The sequence below is a fragment of the Populus alba genome, chromosome 16 (assembly GCF_005239225.2).
Source record: "Populus alba chromosome 16, ASM523922v2, whole genome shotgun sequence".
NCBI lineage: Eukaryota > Viridiplantae > Streptophyta > Magnoliopsida > Malpighiales > Salicaceae > Populus > Populus alba.
In genome coordinates this window covers 4,811,363-4,838,281 of record NC_133299.1, presented here as the reverse complement: position 1 = coordinate 4,838,281, position 26,919 = coordinate 4,811,363, and the positions used below count along the sequence as shown (strand labels likewise).

The 26,919-nt window shown below is 34.7% G+C and overlaps 4 protein-coding genes across 7 annotated transcripts; all 4 read right to left on the bottom strand.

Annotated features, from left to right (window-relative positions):
* Nucleotides 1-369: 369 nt before the first annotated feature.
* Nucleotides 370-4,567, bottom strand: LOC118051969 (uncharacterized). Of its 2 annotated transcripts, XM_035062788.2 has the most exons (8): nt 4,428-4,567; nt 3,499-4,347; nt 3,114-3,405; nt 2,482-2,691; nt 2,110-2,283; nt 1,344-1,538; nt 1,122-1,235; nt 370-976 (listed from the first exon to the last, which is right to left on the bottom strand). In XM_035062788.2, the coding sequence occupies exons 2-8, from the start codon at nt 4,308-4,310 to the stop codon at nt 632-634; spliced, it is 2,142 nt and encodes a 713-aa protein (XP_034918679.1). In that variant the 5' UTR covers nt 4,311-4,347; nt 4,428-4,567; the 3' UTR covers nt 370-631. The 2 variants fall into 2 exon arrangements, with proteins under 2 accessions (XP_034918679.1, XP_034918667.2); XM_035062776.2 differs by lacking the exon at nt 4,428-4,567 and having other exon boundaries at nt 3,499-4,421.
* Nucleotides 4,568-13,110: 8,543 nt separating this feature from the next.
* Nucleotides 13,111-16,323, bottom strand: LOC118051986 (uncharacterized). Of its 3 annotated transcripts, none has more exons than XM_035062795.2 (2): nt 15,907-16,323; nt 13,111-13,333 (listed from the first exon to the last, which is right to left on the bottom strand). In XM_035062795.2, the coding sequence occupies exon 1, from the start codon at nt 16,263-16,265 to the stop codon at nt 15,921-15,923; it is 345 nt and encodes a 114-aa protein (XP_034918686.1). In that variant the 5' UTR covers nt 16,266-16,323; the 3' UTR covers nt 13,111-13,333; nt 15,907-15,920. The 3 variants fall into 3 exon arrangements, with proteins under 3 accessions (XP_034918686.1, XP_073261220.1, XP_073261221.1); XM_073405119.1 differs by lacking the exon at nt 13,111-13,333 and adding an exon at nt 15,233-15,545; XM_073405120.1 differs by lacking the exon at nt 13,111-13,333 and adding an exon at nt 15,233-15,540.
* Nucleotides 16,324-17,338: 1,015 nt separating this feature from the next.
* Nucleotides 17,339-20,983, bottom strand: LOC118051996 (putative pentatricopeptide repeat-containing protein At3g13770, mitochondrial). Its single transcript, XM_035062806.2, has 2 exons — nt 19,952-20,983; nt 17,339-19,316 (listed from the first exon to the last, which is right to left on the bottom strand). The coding sequence occupies exons 1-2, from the start codon at nt 20,439-20,441 to the stop codon at nt 17,872-17,874; spliced, it is 1,935 nt and encodes a 644-aa protein (XP_034918697.1). The 5' UTR covers nt 20,442-20,983; the 3' UTR covers nt 17,339-17,871.
* Nucleotides 20,984-22,906: 1,923 nt separating this feature from the next.
* On the bottom strand, nt 22,907-26,855 carry LOC118052005 (uncharacterized). The gene is made up of 3 exons (XM_035062817.2): nt 26,103-26,855; nt 24,317-24,648; nt 22,907-23,570 (listed from the first exon to the last, which is right to left on the bottom strand). Exons 1-3 carry the CDS (start codon nt 26,699-26,701, stop codon nt 23,077-23,079), a joined length of 1,425 nt encoding a protein of 474 aa, XP_034918708.1. The 5' UTR covers nt 26,702-26,855; the 3' UTR covers nt 22,907-23,076.
* Between the last annotated feature and the right edge of the window lie 64 nt (nt 26,856-26,919).

The following is a 26,919-nucleotide window of genomic DNA, read 5'->3' as shown; positions in this document are numbered from 1 at the left end:
ATATTTTTTATTTTTTTATTAATTTTAAATTAATATATTTTTAGTATTTTCAAATTATTTTAATATATTAATATTAAAAATAATTTTTAAAAAATAAAAATTTATTAATATACTTTAACATAAAAAATTATTTAAAATACAACCATATCCATCCTATTAAACAAGCTCACAAACCCCACGCGGTCCACGAGAACCAAAAGCTTACAAACTCGAAGTTACGAGCGGCGCCTACGGACTCCCCCCATCTCATGCCCAGTCTTGACCCTCTGACTAGCAGCTAGTTCCATGTCCTGCCAACGCTTGCGAACTGTACATCTCTGACACCTTGAAATCTGACAACTGTTTTCTTTAAACTAAACAACACTCCCAGGCACGTAAATGGTGATAATGTATTTTTATTGAATTAAATTAATATTCTCATCCAAACAATTCATATCATATCAACTAAAAAACTGTAGTTTACAAGAAAGCAAATGGCATGGCTTCTGCTGCATTTGAACAAAAAACCTGAAACCTTGAATCATCTTTCACTGCTTATTTTTCAAGAGTGATTTTTTTTCTTCATATTTACATTGATAAGAAGGGAATTATGAGAAAAGAAAAGATATACAGCAAGATTCACTCCCAATCCTCATGCAGACCAGACCTCACGAAGAAGTTCATACCTTGCATTTGCTATCGAATTCCCTGCATATTCCTTGTGTTTTCCACTTCCATTGGCCATGATGATAGCTGGGGATGATGGCAATTTTTCAATTATGGACGTGAGAGGTGAATCTAATTCCTCCAGTTCCTCATCACTGGTGTATCCTTTCCTCTGCACAGCAGATACATTCCTTGACAACTGAGACTTGGTCCCTGCCTCTGCAACCTTTTCTGCCACATCATCGGAGGAAGGCGGTGTGTACACAGCTGGGGCAGCCGTATAAGGGAAGTTTCTGGCAGCATCTCCTGACAATCTCCACTCCACGGTACTCTGACAAATGTAAAAAACATGCACCCGATGGTTATTGCATCAGTTTCTATATTTGTGAGTATTATCTCTAAAGAGGACAACTCTTCCAAAACTATCCGGCTTTAAACATCAAAATGAAATTGAATGACAGGAAATAAAGATTTACCTCGGAGTTCAATGCCTCTAATACAGCTCCAGGGACAGGATCTGGGCAGAACTCATCAGGTGTAAAATTGCAGAGTATCCGCTTAATTAATGGAAGACCAATTGATGGGCACACCTTTGAAACATAAAGGCAGAAAATAAATCAGTTGTGAAATTAATTAACTCAAAGGCTGTGCAAATAACATATGTTTCCATGCAAAAGCAATAAGACTATAAAATCAACCTCCTTCCTGATTGATCGGTCCATTAGCATGTCTTTTGGAAGCATCAGAAGATCGCTCAAGTCATTAAGAAGAAGGAAGGGTTTAGCTTCACCATCTTGCTTGTCATCATCCTCGCTGCCATGCTGATCTTCTTTCAAGCAATCATCAGCATCGATCCCAAACATATCAGTAAGCCACCTAGACCAATTACCAACCTGCATGGAGAGTAAGCCACTCATGTTTTAGCACTTGTAGAAAGTAAACTTTCAACTTGATTTCACAGAGGAATATGCGACGCAGAAACAAACTGCACCAAGCTAGCAAGGCTCCACCGTGTATGTTTAAGCCTAAAGATTTTCCATTGGTACAGTACGCTTCTCTAGTGGAGCTGTGCAAAGTGACATGTTTAATAAACTGTTTGACCAGAGTGATGAGAACCACATCGAGCTAGCTAAGCTTCACTGAGTATGTTTAAGCCTAAAGAGTTTCCATTGGTACAGGATGCTTATCTAGCAGAGCTGTGCAAAGTGGCATGTTTAATAAACTGTCTGGCCAGATTGATGAGAACCACAATGAGCTAGCAAAGCTTCACTGAATATGTTTAAGACTAAAGAGTTTCCAATGGTACAGTACGCTTATCTAGCAGAGCAGTGCAAAGTGACAAGTTTAATAAGCTGTTCGGCCAGAGTGAAGAGAATTATAGTCATCAGAATAGTACTTGCTATTTCAAGCAATTGTAAAATGGACGAGGCAGTAAAATCATTTTAAGGCTGTACTAATACGTACAGAATTTTTGAGTTGTGCCCCAGAACCAAAGCTCAAGTCTCCAGCAGGAATTGGCAGAACCTTGGAATCTAAGATAGGATCCGAAACAGGGTCAGTTGGAATCTCATGGGCAGACTCGCGCAGAATAGCATTGAACATTGCCACATCTAGCCTGGCAACACACTGCTCCATAACCTGTGAAACAAATTAAATTCCAAGTAACCCACCCACGCCAAGAATTGAAAACAAGGCCAAAACCAGACTACAGTCAGCTAAAAATTTATGAAAGATGGGATATTTCTCGGACTTGAACTTATAATGTCATGCGTGTAAGACTGAAATATAGAAACTGCAGGTGAAAAGGAAGGGAACACAACTAGAAGTACTAAATACCATTCTTGCAATGATGGGCAAGCAACCACACTCATGACCTCCTGCTCTAACAGGACACAGTCGTTGGAGAGCATCCTGGAAAGCGTTCTTCCATAAGTTGATAGAAAAGCTGCCTTGCTGCTGGTCACCCAAGGCTGGTCCAAGCAACCTTCCAGTGGTTTTATTGGAGGACAAATCCCCAGTAGGAGATTGCATATGTGGAGTCAGAGCCTGAAAACATCAGAGCATAGAATAAAGTTTAGAAAGATAAATGAATTTAAAATGTAAAGGCCGTAACATGAATGTTGGTGTAGTTTGTAAGTGAATAAAGAAGAAAAAGATTTCTATCCCATATTGGAAAGAAATACTCCTCCTAGGTGTGTATAGGTATGAGTTTTAATTATGCAGTAAATTAAATGAAAGCCATAATAGATTAAGCCAACTCTTTATTTGTTTCCATTACCAGAACAGTTTTTCTAACAATGAATGGCATATTGTTAATGAAAATATGATAATTTACTAAATGAAGTTAAGGCCAGGAATTTATTTGCTAAAAAAAATAGAGAGAGAGAAAAAGGGTTTAAAATAATTATGGTTTACGTACAAGCATCAACAATAAAATTATAACATTACCGATCCCCACTCTTTCTTACCTGCCACCATACGGATTCAACCACACGGGAAAATATCCACGATTCAACTCTTTCTAATGCAGCAGTAAAGGTTCCTGTCTCCTGCCAATCATCAGCAAACTGCATAAAACCGTTAACTTGTTTGCTACCAGAACCACCCTTCCATTTCAGTGCTGTAGGCTTCCCTTCACTTTTCTTGCTACCCCCATTGGACTCAGCAAGCCTTGCAAGGGGACTTGAGTGCCGTGAACTTCCAAATGCCTGACAAATGATCTCTCTCAGCACAATTGTGTTGGACAACCAAAATGTTAACCTTCAAAAACAGAACGAAAATCTTATTGGTCCACTATGAAAAAATAGCTACACTTGGAAACAAATTTTAATATAAAACGTGATATTTACTTGCCTTGAAACATCATTACCGCAGGACTTGGAAATCAATACAAGTCCTGAAACAGTGTTTCTGGCAACCGTAGCTCGCTTAACTAGAGTCCAATGCTTGCAAGCATGAATGTAGAGTCTGGAAAGGCGTCTTGCAGGTGTGTGCACCTTATGTGCTGAGCTCCCATGTTCTGGGACTACAGAATAAAGTGAAATTTCGAGAGCAGCAACTTCTCTGAGCTCTGCTTCAAGTTTCCCGATTCTCATTTCCATGTCTTCAATCCTTTGATTTAATTCTGCTTCATCCTCATGCTCACCATTTTCTTCTGCACCATCTGTTACGTTGTCAATTGCAACACTCTGAGTACCATTTGAGGCCTCATCTAAAAAATCTATTTCTTTGACATCTTCTGCAGGCTTATCATCAACTCCTTCAGAAGATTCTAATGAAGGTTTAGGAGGAACTCTCATGTCTTTAGAATTCTTATCAAAAGAACTTTTCGAAGTAACTTTCAAAGGCCCTTTATTTGTTTTTGCAGGTTTTTTAGGAGTGTTATTTACTGCTTTAGACCTAGATATACTAGTCTTGCGATCAGATTTCACCCTTGATCCACGCGGGGGACCGCTTTCTGATAAATTCTTATTGGAAACTGTTTTTGGGACTATCGAAACGTTTTCTACTTTCTCACCCTCAGCTGTCACCGAATCCCCTTGAGATGATACAGAATCTTGTGTTGTCTCAGAATCCGACTCATCTTCCTTCCCCTCCTTAGCTTCTCTATCTAAGTCACCAGAATGGTCATCTGAAGCCTCATCCTTGTTCACTTTGGCAATCATGGAATCGGCTTTTGAATCTTGAGGAGCCTCCTCAGACCTGTTGACATTATCCACATAATGTATAACAAAGCTATCACAAACTTCAGAGGGCTCTGAGCCCGTGTTCGAATCACTTACTAAAATAGCACTGTAGGAGTCTGGTATAGCATGCAAGGATTTAGATTCAATCCCCTTCGTCGTTTGATTCGGTTTACGGTCTCTCCTTTCAGTTTTTCCCGAGCGCTTCGACTGATTATTACCGGGAGTTCTTCTCTTGTCACTCTCTTTCATTCTTAACTTGTCTCACCTCCTCCCTTCCACATAAATGAGCGAGCGAGCTAGTAAGCTGCGGTCAACAAGAGAAAATATCATTAACCAACCAGAAAATAAATAAAAAATATTAATTAAAGTTCAGATGGTTAATGCTATCTATCATCCAGATTCATAATCACAACCACCTATCAATCATAAGCTGACTCCCTCAACTTGTAACAAGCAAAGGAAACTCGTTCTAGTTTCTGCAGAGCAAAGCCTGCAATAAGAAAGCAAGTTTCCATAGTTTTAGAAGCTAATATAAATAAAACTTAGTCTCAGTAGACCGACCACTCCCAACCAAGAAAAAAGGAATAAAACTAGCTGGCTCAAAATAAGATAAAGTGAGAATAGATATTTCTGAAGAAGAACGACACCGTTTTTATTTTATTTTAACATAGATCCTGCATCACATACAAAAACCAGTTGTTCTCCATTGAAAATAAAAATAAAATACAGGTAAAAAGAGCATCTAATCCAATCCAATTTCAAGCATTCACTATAATCAATCACCTTCAGAAAACCAGATCTACTACATCATCACTTCTCAAACAAACAATAAATAATCTGTAACTGTAACCTTCAACAAATCGAGAAAACACAATGCACTTCGTCTTCTCTAATTAATGGCTCCAAAAACGACAGCAAAGGACTGTACGAAACGACTGGGGAAAGCTAAGCAGCTGTTTTCGCCGTTAAAAACAAAAGTAATGAAAGAAGAAGTTACCGTATCGTCTTGTTTGCTCAGCTTCCAAAACATGCTTGCAGAGAAAGATAAAGAGAGGCAAAAATGATCTTCCTCTCTTCGGGATTATCACTTGTCTATAAATAAATTAGTGAACTACAAACAGTACCTTTCACTTTCTCTCTCTGTGTGGTTAAAACGGCATGTGAACTGGGAAGCTTTATAGTTTATACTGCGACTGGCAGAGAGAGAGGGAGCTCTAGCAGTAAGTGAGTGCGGGAAGCTGGCTGGCATTTAAAAAGGTGAGGGCATCATTTTTGCACGGACATGTTTATGACCGGGAAGAGGCTGTCGGTGGGAGGGAGGTGACTGGGGATAACCAGTTTGGGGCTTGACGCGTTACGTGGAAGACTTTTTCGGTATACCTAAACTGCCATCATGTTTTTCTAGAATTACCCAACTGGGTCTGTCTTTGTCCGCGAAACCGTCTGGAGCGGGGAGAGATTAGTGCTCTGTGATTTGGATGTGATGTTGAATTTCTATTTTTATTTATTTTTATGTTTTAAAAATGTTTTAAAAATAATTTAATTTTTTGTTTAAATTAATATATTTTTAAATAATTTTAATGCACTGATATCAAAAATAATTTTTAAAAATATATAAATTTTTTTAATATATTTTTAAATAAAAAAACACTTTAAAAAAACAATTATAACACTACTCTTAAACACACTTGTAATGTGGCATCTCTTATTGTTTTTACAATTAGATAGTGTTTGATAAATTTTATTTTTTAAAATATTTATTTTATTTAAAAATATATTAATATTTTTTTAAAAAAATATTTTTGATATTAATTTATTAAAATAATCTAAAAATATAAAAAAATTAATTTAAAATATATATATTTTAAAAAATAATAAAACAATGATTCAATCTCTCGGCCAAACATACTCTTGAATTTGTAGTATATATTTTCAATATAGTGAGGTCTAACATGCGCGTAGCTGTGGATTCATGGATCAAAATAGTTCATGTATACCAAATTTTACATAATTGATGGACTGTATTTTGTAAGCAATTTTACATAATTAATTTTTTTGAGTAGATAAGTTAAAAAATTAACTGCGATTTAAATACTTTTGAGAAATTGTCTGAGAAAAATCAAAAGAAAATGAAGGGATCGTGGACATAACAAGGCCATGATGGTAGAAAGCAAATAGTTTGGGAGGAGGAGGGTGTTTCGGGTATTTAAATGTTCATGACTTTAGACCGCCATTACTTTCATTGCCTCCCAGGTCAAACAGCAAATCTCTTGGAAGATATCTTTTTTTCCCATTCAAGATAATCTAGGGCCCTGCATTTAATTTTCCATGTTAAAAAACTTTAATCCAATTCTATGATTGCTTCCCGAGCATTAATTACTCCTGACAAGTCCACAGATCCATGCTCTCCACCATAGTTATTAAACCCGGCTCGGGGTTGACCCGGCCAAGGGACCGGGTCTCAAGTTTCATAGGTCAGCCCGGGTTAACCCGGGTCAACCCAGATTATCCGGGTTGATTAAAAAAAATTAATATTTTATATGAAAAAATCCATGTAAATATAGATTATACATATTATAAATAATAAAATTTAAAATAATATTTTAAATACTTCAACTTAAAGGGATAACATAGTATCTTTTCAATGTGAGATTTGAAGCCCTTTCATATATATACTTTATGTTCCCATGAAAAAAGTTATGTTTTTTCAATGTGGGATTTGAAACCCATTAGTATATATACTCTATGTTCCCAAGGAAAAAATCATGTTTTTTCAATGTGGGATAAAAAAACCTTTTGGTTTAAATACTTCAACTTGAAAGGATAACATAATATCTTTTCAATGTGGGATTTAAAGCCACTTCGTATATATACTCTATGTTTCCATGAAAAAATTTATGTTTTTTCAATGTGGGATTTCAAACTCATTAGTATATATACTTTATGTTCCCAAAGGAAAAAGTTATGTTTTTTCAATGTGGGATAAAAAACATAGAGTATATATATGAAAGGGCTTCAAATCCCACATTGAAAAGATACTATGTTATCCATTTAAGTTGAAGTATTTAAACCAAAAGGTTTTTTATCCCACATTGAAAAAACATGATTTTTTCCTTGGGAACATAGAGTATATATACTAATGGGTTTCAAATCCCGCATTGAAAAAACATGATTTTTTCATGAGAACATAGAGTATATATATGAAAGGGCTTCAAATCCCACATTGAAAAGATACTATGTTATCCCTTTAGGTTGAAGTATTTAAACCAAAAGGGTTTTTATCCCACATTGAAAAAACATGATTTTTTTCTTGGGAACATAGAGTATATATACTAATGGGTTTCAAATCCCACATTGAAAAACATGATTTTTTCATGTAAACATAGAGTATATATATGAAAGGACTTTAAACCCCACTTTGAAAAGATACTATGTTATCATTTTAAGTTGAAATATTTAAATCAATTTTTTTTATCCCATATTTTTTTTTTTAAAAAAAACCCGGGTCTCGTCCGGGTTTGCCCGGGTTTGGCCGGGCTGTTGCCACAGCCGATCTTTTATTAAACCCGAACCGGTCCAGCCACCAGGTCGACCGGGTCCCGGGTTGACCCGCCGGGCCGGGCCGGGTTTAATAACTATGCTCTCCACTCTCCACACTGCCATAAATGTCACTGACTATTAATTTGTTTTATATTTTTAATTTATTTTAATATTAAAAATAAATTTTTTTATTTTAATATATTTTAAAATAAAAAAAATATCTATTATATTTTCAAACAGGGTTTAAATTCAAACATGTTAATTTAAGTTTTCTTTTTAAAATTTATTATTGTGTCTGGTAAGATCAATTCTCTTTTATATTTATAAAACTTATGCATATCATGTTTTTTTTTAAAATATTTTTATATATATTTTAAATCGTTTTGATGCGCTGATTTTAAAAATAATTTTTAAAAAATAAAAAATATTATTTTAAAATATTTCAGTATAAAAAATACTTTAAAAAATAATCATAATTATTTTTATTAAATATGTTTTTAGATTATTTTATTAGATTGAGCCGAATTGAATAATAATAATTCTATATACTTTTGTTTTTTTTGGTTGGAATTGTTAGCTACTAAGGTTCAAGATCAGTCCCCTTCACGTGGAAAGGGTGAGTTTATTCATGTGATCACCTCAGCCCAACTGTCCAAGTGAAACAGAAGGTAATTTCATGATAAAAAGCTGCAGCTAATTTTACTGTCCTTGTATTTGATAAATCATTGAAAGTGACAGAGACGAGACGATAGAAACATCTCATCTTCAGGTAGCCGTTTTCGTGGTTAAACCATTTTTCCTTATTTTTTTTTTATATTTTTCAATTGTTTTAATATGATAATATTAAAAATAATTTTTAAAAAATAAAAAATATATTATTTTTATATATTTTCAAACAAAAAATGCAACACTTTCAAATATCACACAACACAATTCTACTTAGATAATTTACCATGTTAAACATTAATTAGTGTGTATTTGATGATGCAATAGTTACTATTTTTTTTTTAAAGAAAATATAAAATTAATATTTTTAAATTATTTTAATATATTGATATTAAAAATAAAAAATAAAAAAGATATGTTTGGTAACATGATTAAAAATATCTTTTTAATATTAAATTATTATTTTTTAAATCATTTTAAGATTCTCATATCAAAATTATTTAAAAAAACATGAGAATAAAAACATTAGACAAGTACATGTTTGTTCCCAATTATCACCGATAACTGAGGCCCTCATATCTTGGACATCATCCAGACAGTCCTCATCTAAAAAAATTTATCTTTAAAATTATTAAAGAAAATGATGATATATTTTTTAAAAATAACAAAAAAACACCTAAAATACACTTTAAAAAATACATGGAAAAGCACATGAATCACAATGTCAAAAAGGTGGCTAAAACACATGTTTATTTAGCAACCACCGCAAACAAAAAAAAAAAAAAAACTCTTATCGAGTCCCTCATCTCTCGGATACTACCCAAAACAACCCTCATCGCAAATCTTTTATCTTTATAATTTATAAAAAAAATGATATATATATATATATATATATATATATATATTACTTTTAAGGTAAGAAAATTTTGATATATACGGTATTTATTTTGCATTTACATCGTCTGTTCATTGTGAGAAAAATTTCTTATTTTGATTTATTTTTAGTTTTTTTGCTTCGTTTTAAAATGTTGTTATAAAAAATTTATTTTGCATTTAGATTTCGTTTGGAATCAAGATTGAACATGTTTATTATAAAAAAAATTACTTCAATTTATTTTTTTAATATTTTTGAATTATTTTAATGTATTTTCAAATAAAAAACACTCTAAAAAATAATATTTACCTTACTCTCAAACATCCATTTTAAATAATATTGTGACTGCTAAATATTCATGCAATCTTGATACAATATATTTGTGATTAAGGTTTATTCATGAGTATAATTGAGATTATTTTTTCAAATATTTTTTATTTTTAAATATTATATATATTAAAATATTTTTAATATCATAATATCAAAATAATTTAATAATATAAAAAAATTAAAAATAAAATAAAATTAAAAATCATTGAAACTCCAGTGCAAATTCACTTTAATTGTGTCATTTTCTAAGGCCACTGAATGTGATTGATAGACGAGGGCACCGTCATTTGTGTCATTTTCTAAAAGGCCAGCTGAACGCACCGACAATGACTTTCTATTTAAGAGAGACCCGTCGTTCTTGTAAGACAATGTTGCTAAAGAGATCTCCCTGCCTTTGATGTCACCTTTACACAAAAGCAACAGTGTAGCCAGAGAAAGAAGTAAATCTTTTCGCCTTTCCACAAAGCCACAGTTTATCTAGAAAGAGGAGTAAAATTGCCCAAATCTAGGATGCATCCAAAGCAATCATGTATGGATCTATGTGGCAAAAACCCAATGTTTATAACGCATTTATAACGATCAGTAATGAAATTATATTAGCTGTAATAATTTAAAATATTTTTTATTTGAAAATATATTAAAATAATTTTTTTTTATTTTTTTAAATTTATTTTTGATACCATTATATCAAAATAATCTGAAAATTAAAAAAATAATTTTAAATAAATAAAAATTTAAAATTTTTAAAACCCACTCACAGCCCTGGTACATCAAAGTGACGGTCAATATTGATTTGCCATCGTATAAGAATTTTGATAATTATTAATAACGAGTCCTGGTACAGCTTTTGGTCTTGTAAGAGACGTGTAGGCTAGAAAATCATGTAATTTCTTTTTTAATTTTTTTTACAAACAATTTTACCCCCTTTTAAATAACTTCAAAGTGGTCGGACTTCATTTGACAACTATTTTTTTTTGAATTGGAGGAAATCTCATTTCACGAGTTCAGGTGAATGAATAAAATCCTAATTATTTTAAGTTTTTACAAAAAATATACATCTTGACTCAAACTCGAGACTTTATAATTATATATTTTGTTTTAAAAAATTTAGATTGACAACTATCTTAATAAAAAACTTAGATTTTTTAAGTCAACCTAAGCAAATCAACTAGAGAGTCTTCATAAATATGATTATACATTTGTTTTTAAAAATTTAATTTTTTTTATATATATTTTTAATCATTTTGATATTTTAATTTTAAAAATAATTTTTAAAAAATAAAAAAATTATTTTTATGCATTTCAATATGAAAAACACTTTAAAAAGTAGACACAACCACACTTTTAATCAATTTAATATTTTTTTAATTCATCTAAAACCCTAATCGAATCATGAATTTTCCGTTCTTAAAGGATTGGGAAAAGTTTAATAAGAAATGTTCAATTGGGAAAAGTTTAATTGGAAAATGTTTAGGGTCTTGGTCCGTCGTTAGTGGAGTTGGTGGGAATATTGAGGTATATATTATGACATTTAACAATGCTTAAACAAAATCATTAAATCAGCTATTTTGGCTAAGTATGCTTGTATACAAACACTGCATTTGAATCAATAATTAATTAAACCACAGGTCACGATAACTGCCCCCTCCCTACCAGACTTGATGATGCAAGAAAATTCATTTATTAGCCCTAAAAATCATGATGTCGTTTACAATCACCTGCTACAAGACCTTGATCAAGAGAGCAACAAGTATATATGACAAAGTTTCCTTGATTTTAAGACCTTGTTTCCATCAAAGAAAGAACTGTCAGCGAAGGATGAACCTGCTAATCGACTGAACATCGTCATCAAGCTTGAAACGAAGACAAATGATGCGTGAAAATGGGTGCTGATGTTATGCTTTTGTAATCCTGTTCACTGGCAATGCTAGGTGCCATGTCAGAATCACAACTACTTCTTGTAAGAAATTTGAGGAAACGATGCCCCATGGATTAATTTCATCATTTGTTCTCATTAAATCTTTGATTATAGCGGGGTTATCCAGTTTAGAAGCTGGGATTTTTTTGTTGACAGTTCTTTCCCACAGCTCTCATGTTTTGTGACAGAATCTGCACAGCTTGATTTGCTTGTACAATTGTGAAAATTAAAGGGAAGATATATATATATATATATATATATATATATATATATATATATATATATATATATATATATATAGATTCTTGGTGTGTTCAGCTGGGTATATTACAAATTAAACTTTATGATCATGGCTTCCCCGCATTTTACAACGTTTTGGGATTGTAATAATTGTACAGATTGTTGCTGTTTTCTGCGAATTCCAGAGGCATACTAAACTGCGAAGGAAATGAAGAACCCTAGACACTTGCAAGGAACATGCCTAACATCATTAAAAGCACTTTGAACAAAAGGGCCTTTGGCCTATAAATACTAAGGAAAGGGCAAAAGAAGAACAAAATAGGAAAGGAAAGGGATCACTTGCCAAGCAGTTTTGGTGACTTTTCTTCCAATAAAGAAATCATTCAAGGACATTACATGATGATGATGTCCTCGATCTCTAATATTATTATAATTTGTAAATCATGTAACATAAAGCCTAGATTGTCTTAGTTCTCCGGCAAACCTTTATACAGATGTTTGGAAATAAAATTATAGTTATTTTTTAAAATATTTTTTTAACTTAAAAATAATAAAAATAATTTTTTTAAAAAAATTTATTTTTAACACAGCACATCAAAATAATTTAAAAACATAAAAAAATTAATTTTAAACAAAAACAATTTAATTTTTTTTAAAATACAATTTTAACTGTATTACCATGTATACATAGCCATGAATAACTTTTATTAGATAACTAAATGTGTTTTTTTGTTGTTGTTAATATTGTTGTTGATTGATACGAGATGAGAGTCCATTTTATCAAATGATTAGAAGTTTAAATTCTACCTTTGTTCTTTCCTCTAATTAAATATCAGTAGCTCCTATGAGTTATTACTACCCATGAAATGTTGAAGAAACACCAGCAACTGCAATTTACAAAAGGCTCCATGGCTTTTCAACATCTTGTAGTATCAACCAATCAATTTTTTTTTCTTTCTCATAACCCTCAGAGAAAAGGATAAAAATTAAAACCCTCGGAGCCCATTTTGATGCTTTTACAAGAGAGGCCTTCGATTGGTTTGCTTACAAGCCCAAAGGTAGCCCGGGAAACTAACAGAAAACCTATCTCAAATCTCAGCCACCCTTCAAAACAAATGAAAGAGCACATCCGAATTGCTAGTTTGCCCTAGGGAGGAGGCTTCCATGACATGAAAAATGAGGAATTATTTAGAGTTTTGTCCAAAACCCAGAGTAATTTGAGACATGATGCATCATTCAACTGATCAAAAAATAACTACACAACATATTTACTAACGTAGATAGTCTAACCAAACAGAGAAATTGCACTGGTTATGAGAGAAAATTTGCTTTATTTTAGGTGAGCTGAAGGCAAAACCTCGCCGATTGGGAGCAAGATTATCCAGGCTGATCTTATGCAACTGGTCATGCTAATTCGTAGAGCGAAAGCAGACCCTGTTAAGAAGAGCAGCGGCAAGGACAGAAGAAGAATTGGAACACAAGCTGTCGTCAACAGAAATGAACAAAAGCATGACAAAGAAAATCCCTATTTCTGCATTTTCTCAATCCCAACCAACTGGCATCTGCGAGTTCGATGAATATGGCAGATAAAAAACATCTAGTAGGATCATTAATCAAAAGAATGACCCAACAAACTCAAAAACCTTGCTCACACCCCATCAGAGTTGCCAAAAGAGAAAAGGTGGCAAGAAACACCACAAAGGATAAGGGGTCAGCCTGTGAATGGTCGTTGAAACTTCAAAGCTACTAGTAGTTCATTTTCCTACATTCTGCACAAGACAATGTCACCTCAAAAATCAATTACGCATCCCCACAAGTTCTGCCAACGAACCCAAATAATTGAATAGAATCAAGGTTCATCTCTGGTTTATTCTTAGAAATACACTGCAGATCAAGCATTGAGGACGGCCACAGAGGTAGATTTTCACCATGCTTCATGCCCATGTCATTGCGTCTTACCACAGCACCATCCATGACTCCTATGCAACAATCCCCATACAAGCCCCACACTTCCCTGCATTTTCTTTAACAACAAAGAACACTTGTATGCAACCTAGGCAGATCAAACTTTAGGTCCAAGATGTTTAAAATATTTTCAGTTTTAGAACCTTGCATCAGTATTTTGCACCATAGAGAACTAGTCAGAGATTTTTAACTTCAATTCTAAGACAGAACATGATAACGAAACACTTCCTAACACGCTATTACAACCATGTATTATGACATAACCATAACCAAGTATGCAAGCAGCTAATATCCCCAACAACTAACACGCAAGGTGCACAAGACGTAGAAGTTGAACAGCCTCCCAGGTCGCAACTAATACAAAGATTGACCTCACCTGAGCTCAAAGAAATTCCAATCAAGCAAACAAACAATTATTAAACCACTCCATTAAACAAGGGAAGAAACCTTGTTATTCGAGGCAAATATAGGTCCAACAATGAAAGAAAAACCGTCCAAAGCTGTAGTAATAATAAAAGCTTCAAAGAACCCATTACATAAACTTAATAATTTAAAAATAATAAATCAAATAATCAGAAGAAGCTGAATTGTACAATTGAAGAAAACCATAATCAAACAACCAAAACTAACAATCACTCAATTATAAGCGGCTAGATTTCACACTAAAAAAACTGTCTGAATTTATGCATGATAATTAATTGTGCCATTCACTGTGGTGTGCTATCATTCTGCTGTCCTGCTACCGGTCCACCTACATGCACAACCATCTCTCATAGGTAGCATCTCAGTTTTACTATCCATCTCCAAAGATACTACAAGTAGCCATTCTTTTGAGAAGTTCAGCTAGTAAATTCCTAAATGGATACAACAGCCTGTTCCACAAATGCTTTAATGGTATTATGCATTGACAATGCAACAAATCTCAGCACATAAAGTTTGCTAGGTACTAATTAAAACACTTCAGTTCACCTTCCCCTGAAACCATATATAAAAGTTCTCTCCAGCAACCCCCTTACTAACTTTGGTTTTGCAAAAGCATCCAGATGTACATCAAGAATCCAATATATTCACATCAAATAATGATTATATGTATATTGGGCACGTGAAAGTGAAACTCCACATCCAGGTTGCGTTATGTAATTTCCACAATAGCATATTGCATCTTTCTGTCAAATAGTAATGAAACACCCAATGCCTCAATATTATTAGAAGTCATAGATACAACCACGATAAATTTCCTGAAGCACTATAATCATCATGTCTTCAGTATCCCAACTCCCAAATCCTAACCTGACCATAACCGAGTTATGAAGACTCATAATACCTCAAACATCAAATATGCCAGAAACATCATGGCAGAATTCTGGGTAATTATATCCTTTAATCACACCGGTATTTAGCCAATTCAAATTGAGTGATCCAGTTCATGAAGGAACTTTAAGTTAAATCCAACATGTAATCGAAATCAAAACCAGTTAAAAATTCTGACCAAAAAATTTCTAGACTGGTGTAACAGTCATGCTGTAATAAACACTTAACCAGGCTCCATATAAGCACACTTTTCAACAATCAAAAAACCTTATTCGACCACACAATGCCAACATCAGAAAATATAACAACAATGAGAGAAAATCCCCGCATAGACATAATGCTCAGCAGCTCCAACCCATGAAAAGCTGCCCTGCATTGCATTTCAAACATGGTAATCAATTGATCAAAGGTACTAAAATGCTAATAAAAAATTCTCATTAAGAAACAAACAACTTACCTGACAAGTCACATTCACATTAACACAATCAAAACTCAAATTCAATTCAAAGAAAGTGCATCCACACAGACAATTCAATTCACCAAATAACTAGCAAAGGAAAATCACAAAACTACCAGAAACATCAACCAAAAAATAAACTTACTTTAAAAAGTATCCAAATTACAGAAGACAGTCAATCAGTCAGTCGGTCAAAAACCCTTTTTATTTGACCACAGTTATTATCAACAACCCCAGAAAAATCCCACAAAAGTTTGATAAAAAAAAAGCATACCCAGATCTCCAATTTCACTCAGAATCAGCAGAACCGGAGAGGCCCAACTTCTCCATCTGGAGTCGTTCAAGTGCTTTCTGATGAGCCCAAGTTTCAATAGTGAGATCAGGCTTAGCATTGAGACCAACGCCAAGGATCACAATCGTTAAGAAGCTGGTGATGTAGCAAGGCAACTCCCAATCTTCCCATTTACGAGACTCTCCGGGTGGTGGTGGGGTCCGATTGAGAAAGTGACCTTTGGGTTGTTCCTCGTGTCCCGGAGATTTCCATCTGCTGGGACCAGCTTTTGCGCCGCCGCGGGTTCGGAGGGCGCTGGAGATGCGGTGGCGGAGCATGGAGGATGCCGTTATGAAGGGCATTGTTTTGGGTTTTATTTAGAGAGAAATGTGAAGAAAGCCCAGAGACTGAGTTTAACGAGAGAAGTCTGTTTTGAAGTATTTTGGAAACGACGCAAAACAGCGTCGTACTGTCGTCTAAATGTGTTTTTCTTTTACCTTTTAGGAACGGATAAACATTTTGACTGGACAATTATAAAATGAGATTTATTTTTTTAAAAAATATATTTTCTTCTTGAAACAATTATGTGAATCATATTCTCAAAAAAAAAAAAACATTGTGCCAATCATTTTTTGTATTTTTTTCTCCCTTGGTTTTATAATTAAAGGGAAACAAAAGTGAAGTTGAGCATTCCTATTAAAAAAATGTCTCTTATTTGGCTAAGTACGTGGAAAAAAAAGGTAAATTAACCAAAAAAAAAATATTCCTACTTTAATGTCCTGATTTATATTTGATATTTTTATTTGTTGGGTGTCAAAAAATCATCTTAATCCAATAGCTTAAACTATTAGATTAGATTTTATGATATGATTTATATTATTCTCTATCACACCCTTTAAATGAAAGCCTTTTGAACTTGAAACTTATACAAGCTCATATTATTTTGTGCTTAATTTTTATCAAATAAATAAAAATTATGAGATTCAAAGTCGTAACTGCTTGGTTATTAAGGCTCTGATACCATGTCAAAAAATCATTTCAACCCAATAACCTAAGCTATTAGATTATATCCTAGAATATAATTTATATTATTCTTTATATTATTTGAAAATTTTTCAATAAATTTTTAATATTCACCCATTTTCTCCTGACTTGAGAAAATTTTGGAATCTAACTTTTCTCTTCATCCCTTTTACTTCTCTTGTTTTCTTTCTCTTCCATTAATCAATATTCCATACAAACTGTTAGGGTTCTTTTCATATATATATATATATATATATATATATATATATATATAGTTTAATGGACAGTTAATTCTTTGTATATTAGTTACATTGAAAATGAATACAAGAATATTTAAATGAGTGCTACATCAGATAAGAGAAGTAGGATCCATATAATGGTGCAAAATGCAGGCGTGAGGGACAAAGCAAACTGCAAATATTCAAAAGTTTTCTATGGTGAAAGTGTTGTTTACACATGAACATCCTCCCATCAACTTTCATCTATCCTGGGTAAGAACCGTCCATTCTCTAATTTAAAACCTGGTTATGAATTATTGCTCCACCAGCTATAAAAAGGGATTCTTTATCTTTATATCTCTATGTCAGGTGTTAAATTCTTCAAGCTTGTGCAGTCCTTTATATCTGAAGTTCTCAAGCAGTTGAAGGCAATTTCTGAACAGGAAGGAAAATAGCTGTGATTGTGATGCAAGCCATCATGCATCTGGTTAACCAGAAGCTTTTAGACAGATGTATCTCATAATCAGTCCACCTCCCTGTAACTGCTCTTTCTGGGCTTGGATAGCTGGGTGAATCAAATAAAATAGAGCTGGTAAACAACCGCGACGGTGTTACGGAGGTTGTTTTTTGAGTAAGGTTGTTCCCCACTAGAAACTACAACTGAATAACCTTCCCAGAGTCTCCAGCAGCAGTAACCAACACATATCCTATAAAAAATCATCAAAACTCACCAATAGTCGCCACAAGAACAAATTCCCCCAGCAATATGGTGGAACCGGTTTTTATCCCTTATAGACACTTGTCTTCCATAAACCTTCGATACAAATTTGGCAAAATTGTGACAATCAACACAAATCCGGAGGTTTTTTATTACTCGGAGCGGGACTCCCTCAGGAGTAGAAATTAGTCCAAAAGCCAAAGCCAGCTTCTCACTATGGCCTAGAAGTATTTTCTCCTTTTGCTCTTCATCCACATCGTATAAAACACAACTCTGGTCAGGAACATAGCCAGATTCGTTGAATTTCACCAATAATTCCCTTGCCTTCAAAAATACCTCCTCTCTCCTAGGATGGGACCGATCACTTGCGTAAAAGGTATGGATGGTTTGGTCAAGTTCAATCCAGCTTCTTCCAGGCTCCTTTATCACAGCTTTCTCCATCATCAATTCCCTTACATTTCTCACATCTTCCCACCTCCCTGCAGAGGCATATAAATTTGAGAGAATGACATAATTCCCAGCATTTTCAGGCTCTATTTCCAAAAGACGGCAACCTACAAATTCACCAATATTAGTATTTGAATGAACTCTGCAAGCTCCTAAAAGTGAACCCCAAATAGCAGCGGTAGGTTCAAAAGGCATCTTTTTGATCAATGCAAAAGCCTCTTCTACTCGGCCAGCACGCCCAAGCAAGTCAATGACACACCCATAATGCTCAATCCCCGCTTCTATCCCATCACCCCCATTCATCATCTCATCAAACATATCCAGCCCTTTATCTTCCAATCCTCCATGGCTGCAGCCAGATAGAACAGCCAGAAAAGTGACACTGTCAGGTTTGACTTTATTTTCTTCTCTCATTAATTTGAAAAGTTTAACCACCTCTACCCCCTTACCATGCTTACTATACCCCACAAGCATTGCATTCCATGAAATAACAGTTCTCACAGGCATGTTATTAAAGATCTTTCTTGCGTAATTAAGGTTTCCACATTTTGAGTACATATCAATCAGTGAATTCTGGAGAACTACATAAAAGGGCAATTCACATCTGAGCACATGGCTGTGAACTTGTTTGCCATGATCCAGTGCAGCAAGCCCAGACAGTGCAGTCAACAAACTGGCATAGGTAACATAATTTGAACTCATTCCTTCCCTTTGTAGCCGGCAGAATAGTTCTAATGCCTCTTCATCAAGACCTAATTGAGCATAGCCTGAGATTATTGCAGTACAGGAGACAACATCTCTTTCAGGCAAGCATTCAAAAACTCCTCGAGCTTCATGGATTCTACCAGCCTTGGCATACATGTCAAGAAGTGAGCTCCCAACAAATATATGGTTTTCATAGTTTCTCTTGAATATGAGAGAATGAATTTGCCTTCCCAGCTCAAACCCTGAAACACCTGTACAAGAGGAGAGCACTGTAGCGAAAGTGTACTCATTTGGCTCCGCATCTGCACAAATTGCATATCGGTATTAGTAAAATGTAATTAAGCAATGCGAGAAAATGAACTTAATTCACTATAATTAACACCATGGACTGTAGTTCCTGAATCTCTATGGGAATCAAGATCTCCTATTTGTTAGCTGGGATATTCAGTTAATGGTCTCCCCACCAGGTCGTTCAAGTAGCACAGACTAAAAAAAAAAAAGCGTGCTCCGACTAGCTTGCAAGGGTCATTTACATAGAAAACAAATTACAATCAAACATGCTTACCTGACTCCTATCATGCAAATATATATGAAAACGTTTCATTGTGAGCTTATACAGTTTTAAGAGGTCATCCTTTATGTATCATGGCAATTTAACTTTTAATCTTACAAAATGCATTTGATCATTTCCATCATTATAACTCAAAATTGAAACAATAGATCTGTATCTTCCTCTAACACATGCAAAAAGAATGTTATTATAATCAGCCCATACACCTATTAACCTTATAGCAATTCTGCTACGGAACACATTTGAGATTAATAAAAGCTTAATATAATACTTAACTAATCACAACTTATACAACGCCCCAAAACATATCACTTGTTACTAACCATAACTTCATCTAAAGCACCAGCAAACAAAAGAAAAAATCACCTGATCTTAACATCTGTACAAAAAGATGCAATGCCTCAGATGCAAACCCTCTTTGAGAATAACCCGAAATCATTGCAGTCCAAGAAACAACATTTCTCTCACGCATTTCATCAAACACATGTCTTGCACAACCCAAACGCTCACACTTCGTGTATAAGATAATCAACCTAGTACTTAAATACACAGGTGGTAAATAACATGTTTTGATCATGTGGGCATGTACCCTTTGGCCTTCTCTAACAGCCCTTTTATTGACACACTCGTTTAGCAGCATATTGTACCCATCAAACTTAATTTCAGGACCTTGAATTGCCATTTCTAGTAGTGCCTCTTGCAGTTGGCCTTTAGTGCATAGAACATTTAAATTAGTTGGTTTAGTTGGCAGGAAGGAAGAGAGGGTTGTTAGCTGGCGAGTAAATTGGTTAAGGATAGAAGCGTTTGCATGTTTAGGATAGTGGAGAAACAAGTCGATGTATGGGATCAATTTCATGTCCTAAAATGATACTGCTGGTGCTGGCCACAAAGATGAGAGTTTTGGAACAGTTTTGACACTTCCGGGTGTTTTTTTTTTTTTTTTTTTTAATTTCAATGATAAGACATATTTCTAAATTAATTTAATATTAAACGAGATTAAATACTTCTTCGAAAAACTTAATCTCAATTTAATGCTTATTCTTCAACTAGCAACTAACTGATCTAGCTAACTATTATCGCGTGCTTACTACCTGATTTCCATTATATGCTTATTCTTCTTGCTGTTACTTGCTGCTCTTACCCTCTAAAATTGACTCGACATTCAACCGTAATTGTCACATGTTTAATATCTCCCTCCTCAACTTGTAATAATACTCCTCTCTTGGAAAGATTCTTGTCTTCAATAATCAATCTTAAATTCTGGGAATTGTTTGGACAATTCTTCTAGCTTTTCCTGGGTGGTTTTGGAATAGATTTGACCATTGAATAAGCTCTATGACCACTTCTTAAGTGTCATTCCTCGTCAATTTTCCTGTCCTGATTGCTACAGGCTTGACCACTCTTCCATACTCATCGACCTTGCCTTTTTCAACTATAATTTCATTACTATTACCTTCTTCCACATCCGGGAATCTATCCATTTTTACTCTTTTTATCACATGTATTTCCTTCATGCTACACTGATATCCAGTACATATTTCTGCCCATATCTAAAACAACGCCCAACCTCCTTCTCTACTCATGTAAAGTTTCAAAGTCTTGTTTTTAACCAAAAGGCAATTCTTTTTTAGAATGGTCAAAAGTTTTTTGTGATGGTTGCAATTCTTGGATTGAGTAAGTTCTTCTTAGCCATGGGATTATTGGACTCCTCTTGTCATTTAGCTTGTTCAAAAGTTTGTACTAGCATTGTAAGCTTGAGAATTTTCAGCATTACATCATCCCTTAATCCACTTACGAAACTGGAAATATAATATAATTTAGGCAAGGAACGATTCTAGGCATTCATTAGAGATTTGAGTTCTTCAAATCTTTCTGCATGTTCACTCACACTCTTGTTTTGTGCTAGCTTAGTAAATTCTTCCACCACATCCTCTCTGTTACCAAATCTTATACACAAAGCTCCGGTAAACTCCGGACTTGCCAGATTTTCACATTCATGCAAGAACTTTTCATACCAAATCTCCTCCTTGCCATCCAAGTATAGTGATTCTAACTGCACCCACTACTGTACCGGTATATAGTTTAGCTAGAAGAATTTCTTGCATTTTCGCATCCAACTTCTGGGATTTTCTCCATGAAGATTTGACAGGTCAATTATTGGGATTGCCATGTTGTGCCCTACCCATGAGATGTCTTGACTGCCAATACAGTCACTTCTTTGATTCATAAGACCACCTCCTCATTGATTCATCCTCTAACCTGGAGTAATTCCTCCATTAGTTGAGTTAACTCTACCATCTTATAGGCTTCCTGAATTTGCCTTCAGCATAGCCATTATAGCTTCCAATTGTGAATTGATTTGATCGAGCTTCTTCCCATGCTCCTCTGTCTTTTCTTGCAGATGTTGAATATACTCATCCACCTTCCTACCTTGCTCCTTTAAAGCCTTGATTTTACAGTTATGACTCTGATACCAATTGTTAAGGATTACTCCTTAACAAGCATAGTTTATAGGAAAAATGAAGGAGAAATGGAAGACTACTGAGAGGGAGAAGATTAACGGCAAAACTGCTAAATTGATCCAATGTGATTGCTTGCCTTCTTTGCTCATTATTCTCAAGCTTACATGCAATAGACCGCAGCCTGTAACTGCTTCTACTAGCTGACTAACTAGAAACCAACTTTTTAAACTAACTAACTACCTATTATAATCGCATGATTGTTAACTTACTTCTATCACATGTTTATTCTTCGTGTTACAACTGTTACTTGCTGTCATTTTATTATAAAATTAATTCAGCATTTTTAACTGTAATTGTCACATGTTTACTATCCTCTTCCTTGGCTCACAACAAAATCATTTGGTACAATTAATCCTTGATTAATCTTGATAATTAATCACATTGTTTTTGTTAATTAAAATTAGGTTCCATCTAATTAAGGGAAATCTAGTTAAGGGAAAGTCGCTCGAAATCACACCAAATGACACGGGACTGAATATCCCTCCCATCGTCATTCATCAATGGCCTCTCAAAAAAATCACAAGAAAATATGAACATAATACTTAGTTCACAACCAGTTAGCTAAAAAAATCACAACTTTCTTGGACAAATTAAGCGAGTCGTACTGGCGTCCACATAAGTCACCAAGATAGGAACCGATCAATCCGGTTCGATCCAGCGAGGTTTGATGAAAACCATGAATTGGGATTCAAATATCCTCTATCATTAGAAAGACAATCCAGGAAGATCAAAGCAGATACCTCTGGCATGTTCAACCTCCATACATGTCCGAAGGAGAACTTATCACTATTATCAATGGTTTCAATATAATAAAACTTGAATACAAGGCTTCCTTTATTACATATTACAAGGCATGTGTTTCTCTTCAAATGAACACCTGTACCCCAAATGTAGAAAAAATTGGAGCTCAACTCTATTGTTTCAATCCAAGAACGACGTCAAGTGACGGTTCCTCTCATGGTTTCCTAGCTATTTCATTTGTTTATACATAGCAGAATGGAAATTGAGAAAAGAAATGTTATTCACAGTCGAAGGTCTGAAATCCAAAGGATTATCCCACGGCTCATTTTGATAATCAGACCATCTCATATTTACGTTCTCAACCTCGAAGCCCTCGATATGTTCCATGATAATCCCGGCTGCACTGTGATTAACAAGACCCTGGCATCCAGGTCTGTAGTCAACCAAGCCACCTGGATAATTTGTCCATCTTCTGAAAGTCAGATTCATGTTGATGAATCTCAGATTGCTCAGCAGGCCACCTTTAGAGCCTGACAAGAATACACCATTTTCAGAATTCGCCGTTATGTTGATGAATTGTAGATTAGATATGGAGCCCTCTTTTGAACTTGAGTGTCGCGGACAGGTTGTCACATAAATAGGCTCTGCTCTACCCCACCATGATGGATCATAGTATCTTGTGCTAATATTTATGTTTGAGAAGGTGATGTCACTTACATTTCCTGCAAAAGTTGTCCTGTGTAAGTTAGAATAATCAATAATCCAACAAAGTTTCTCGTATACGTTACTCATAATTTAGGTGGTCATCAAATGTTGGGATTGTCACATCAACTAGGCACTGCTTACTTGAGATATAGCAGGGATTAATCAGATTAAAAATGCCGGGGCGGAAGTTCTCAGGCAACAATATTTAACCATCAAGGATCAGGGTAGGATCAGTATTGTTAATTGAACTCTCGTCCCATTTAGAGCCAAAACATCACTAGTGTCTCAGTCCATTTCATTAGCAGCTATGATAACACATTTAGTAGTCAAGATCAAACATAAAGATGCCATCCACTCCTTATAGCATACCTAAGAAACCAATCAAAATTCTAACCTACCAATCAAAAAGATGTCAAGGATCAAGTTAGAATCAGTATTCTTAATCAGAATCGCCAAAGATTAGCATGTCAACTTATGATTGCTCACAAAAAAGCCATCAGCATAGTTTTTCCATTTCTTATGGAACATATTTTCTCATACTCAATTCATCAACTTTAAAAGGTCCTGGTATGGAAAGGATATTCCATATTTACATCCTTACAATAACGGAAAGCCTTGTATAGGCAAGCCTGTTCTTGAAAAGGATGTATAATCTAACAAACAATTGAGAGCATTTGCCGTCTTCCAGCATTTACATTTCTATTTATGAAGAATTTATATTCGAAAGTTGTTGATGTCATAGATGGAAGAAAGAATGAATTACCTCCATCACGTATCTGCAGTCCCAATCCTCTATGAGAATCTACAATAGTGATATTGTCAAACACCAAGCCCTTGAGCTCAAACCAACTAGCACTGCCAAGCTTGATTGCTGAAGATTTTGTTCGAATCCAACAGTCTGTAGCAGTCAAATTATAAACCGGACCGGTGTACGTCTTCGGACAAATAGCATCATCTCCGGTGTCGATATGACATCTTGTAATAAGTGTATTATTAGAATCCTCTATATCTATCCCATCATTATTAGGAGAATTAAAGTCACCATATATGGAAACATCATAAATGCGTGTATTAAGGCACTGTACTATGTGCAAACTGCAAAAACAAAAGCATTCATCAGATTATTAATTCAACAGAAAAGAATTGAAAAACAATAGCCAATTAGTAATCAAGTAATGATATTCAATTCAATTACTCTGCCTAATACACTTCCATATAGATAAATCAAACAGTTTCACTGGTTAGTATAGGTAACTCAGAGACTTGGAAATTTCGTCAAGCTGCACCATCAGTAACCACACACTTACACAGAATGCACTTAAATCTGATGAACCAGAAGTAACTAGCTTTAACATTAGTATTTGAGTTAAAAACTGATTAATGTGAGGCACATAAAACGAGGTTTTGCCAGCTGACTTCTAGATCGACAACATTAAACATGCAATTTATGCAAATGCTGAAGAACAGCTCCTATAAGGGCTTATTTGATCCAATCGCACCACGTAATTTGTTAAAGGGTGTTATGAGCAAGTTATTTCAGCTCCATGCTTTCTTTCCACACATTGGTGCACATAAAATAGGAATGGGAACATGATGTAAAAGCTTGGCTTGAACTAAGGAGAGACAAAACTAATGTTTGACCAACAAAACCTAAGTAACTGCGTCTCAAACTACTTCCTACTGGTAATTAAATAACAACTTTCAAACTTAAGCTGTTCTGACTTTAATGAAAAAATGATTTTCCTAACCCTTGGAACATTTTGTAAGGTTCAAGGCACCAAAGTAGACATTTCAATCAAGTATTGGGATGTTCTATGATCCCATGGTTACTTAAGCAATAAATAAATAAATAAATAGTAAACCACCAGGTACCAATATATATATATATATATATATATATATATATATGGAATGGCTGGGTGGATGGATAAGCTTTTTTAAAAGATACGTGAGAGGTGCAAATCATATCCGTTGGCGTGTATAAACAACGACAGCTGCTTATCAACGGTCGAGAAATTTTCACATGCCACGCGTCCTCTTATTGTAGCGAGCACAGAGGGCAAGCGTCAACGCGGGCCTTCTCTCCAATTCAACAAGATCAAGAGGCAAAAGTTATATTGCTGATTGGGTTCCCCATAAGCTTCCGACATATTTAATAATAAAATAAAATCCCTATAACATTCGTTCATTCATTTTTAGTCCTCAAACTGTGTTGAATTTCAATTAACTCTGTCAAGAAACTAGTCCAATTTGTAACAGCAACCTAGTTACTAACAAGAAACTCAATTGCTGATCCCTTTAGATGCCGTTTAGAATGCAATTTTTTTTAAAAAAAATTAATTTGTTTTTATGTATAATGTAAAAAATATTTTTTGAAAAATAAAAATATTATTTAAAACGTTCAAAATAAATATTTTGAAGAACAGCAATTTATTAAACTCCAAAACACTGCCTTAATTATCATATTCCGAAGCTGAAATCCCTAAATAAGCATGTATTTACAAGAAAATTCAGGAAATAATAAAACAATTTAGGATAAAGGGAATTACCACCAATAAGCTGGCTCATTTAACCTAACATTCCAAACCTTGACGTTTGTACATCCAATGAAGCCAACCAGTCTTGGCCTACACTCATCACCCAAGCAAGCCCCAGTAGAATTCCAACTCACCATCACATTCTTTCTCTCATTAAACCTCTTAACAAACTTCAATCCTTGACCATCAACAACCCCACCTCCAGTTATCCCTACATCGCTCACGTTCTCTGCTAAAACAACATACCATCTGTTAAACTCTTTGGGGTAGTCCTCCAGTTTTGTGCCGCCTAGCAAGGTTGCTCCTTCTTGGATGTTTAGAACAACGTTGGATTTTAAGTGGATGGTTGCTGTTAGGTAGATTCCAGGTGGGAAGTTGACGTGACATGTTTTGGTTGGTGGGGTGGTGGGACAGGAGTTAATGGTTGATTGAATGGCTTCTGTGTCGTAGTGGATGCCGTCTCCGATGGCGCCGAAGTCGGTGACGGAGAGGGTGGTGGGAGGTGGGTTGGGGAGTTGGATTCTGGTGGGGGTTGCTGGTTTGGAGGGGGGTAATTGGCGGAGAGGGGAGAAGATTAAAAGGAAGATTAATTGGAGAATTGGAGTGGTCATCGGAGGAGATTTGGGATCTTAGGTTGTTTTCTTGAGTTTGGCTACCAACTCTCTGCTGGTTGTTTTTGTTTTAAGAAGAAGAAAAACCTCTACTACTAGCTTTCTGTTCATTCTATACCTCGCAGTAATCTTTTATGTTTATTTATCGGGCCCATTAAGGAAAGAAATTAATAATAATAATAAAAAAAAAAAGTTGTTTGAGCTGTATTATGAACTCA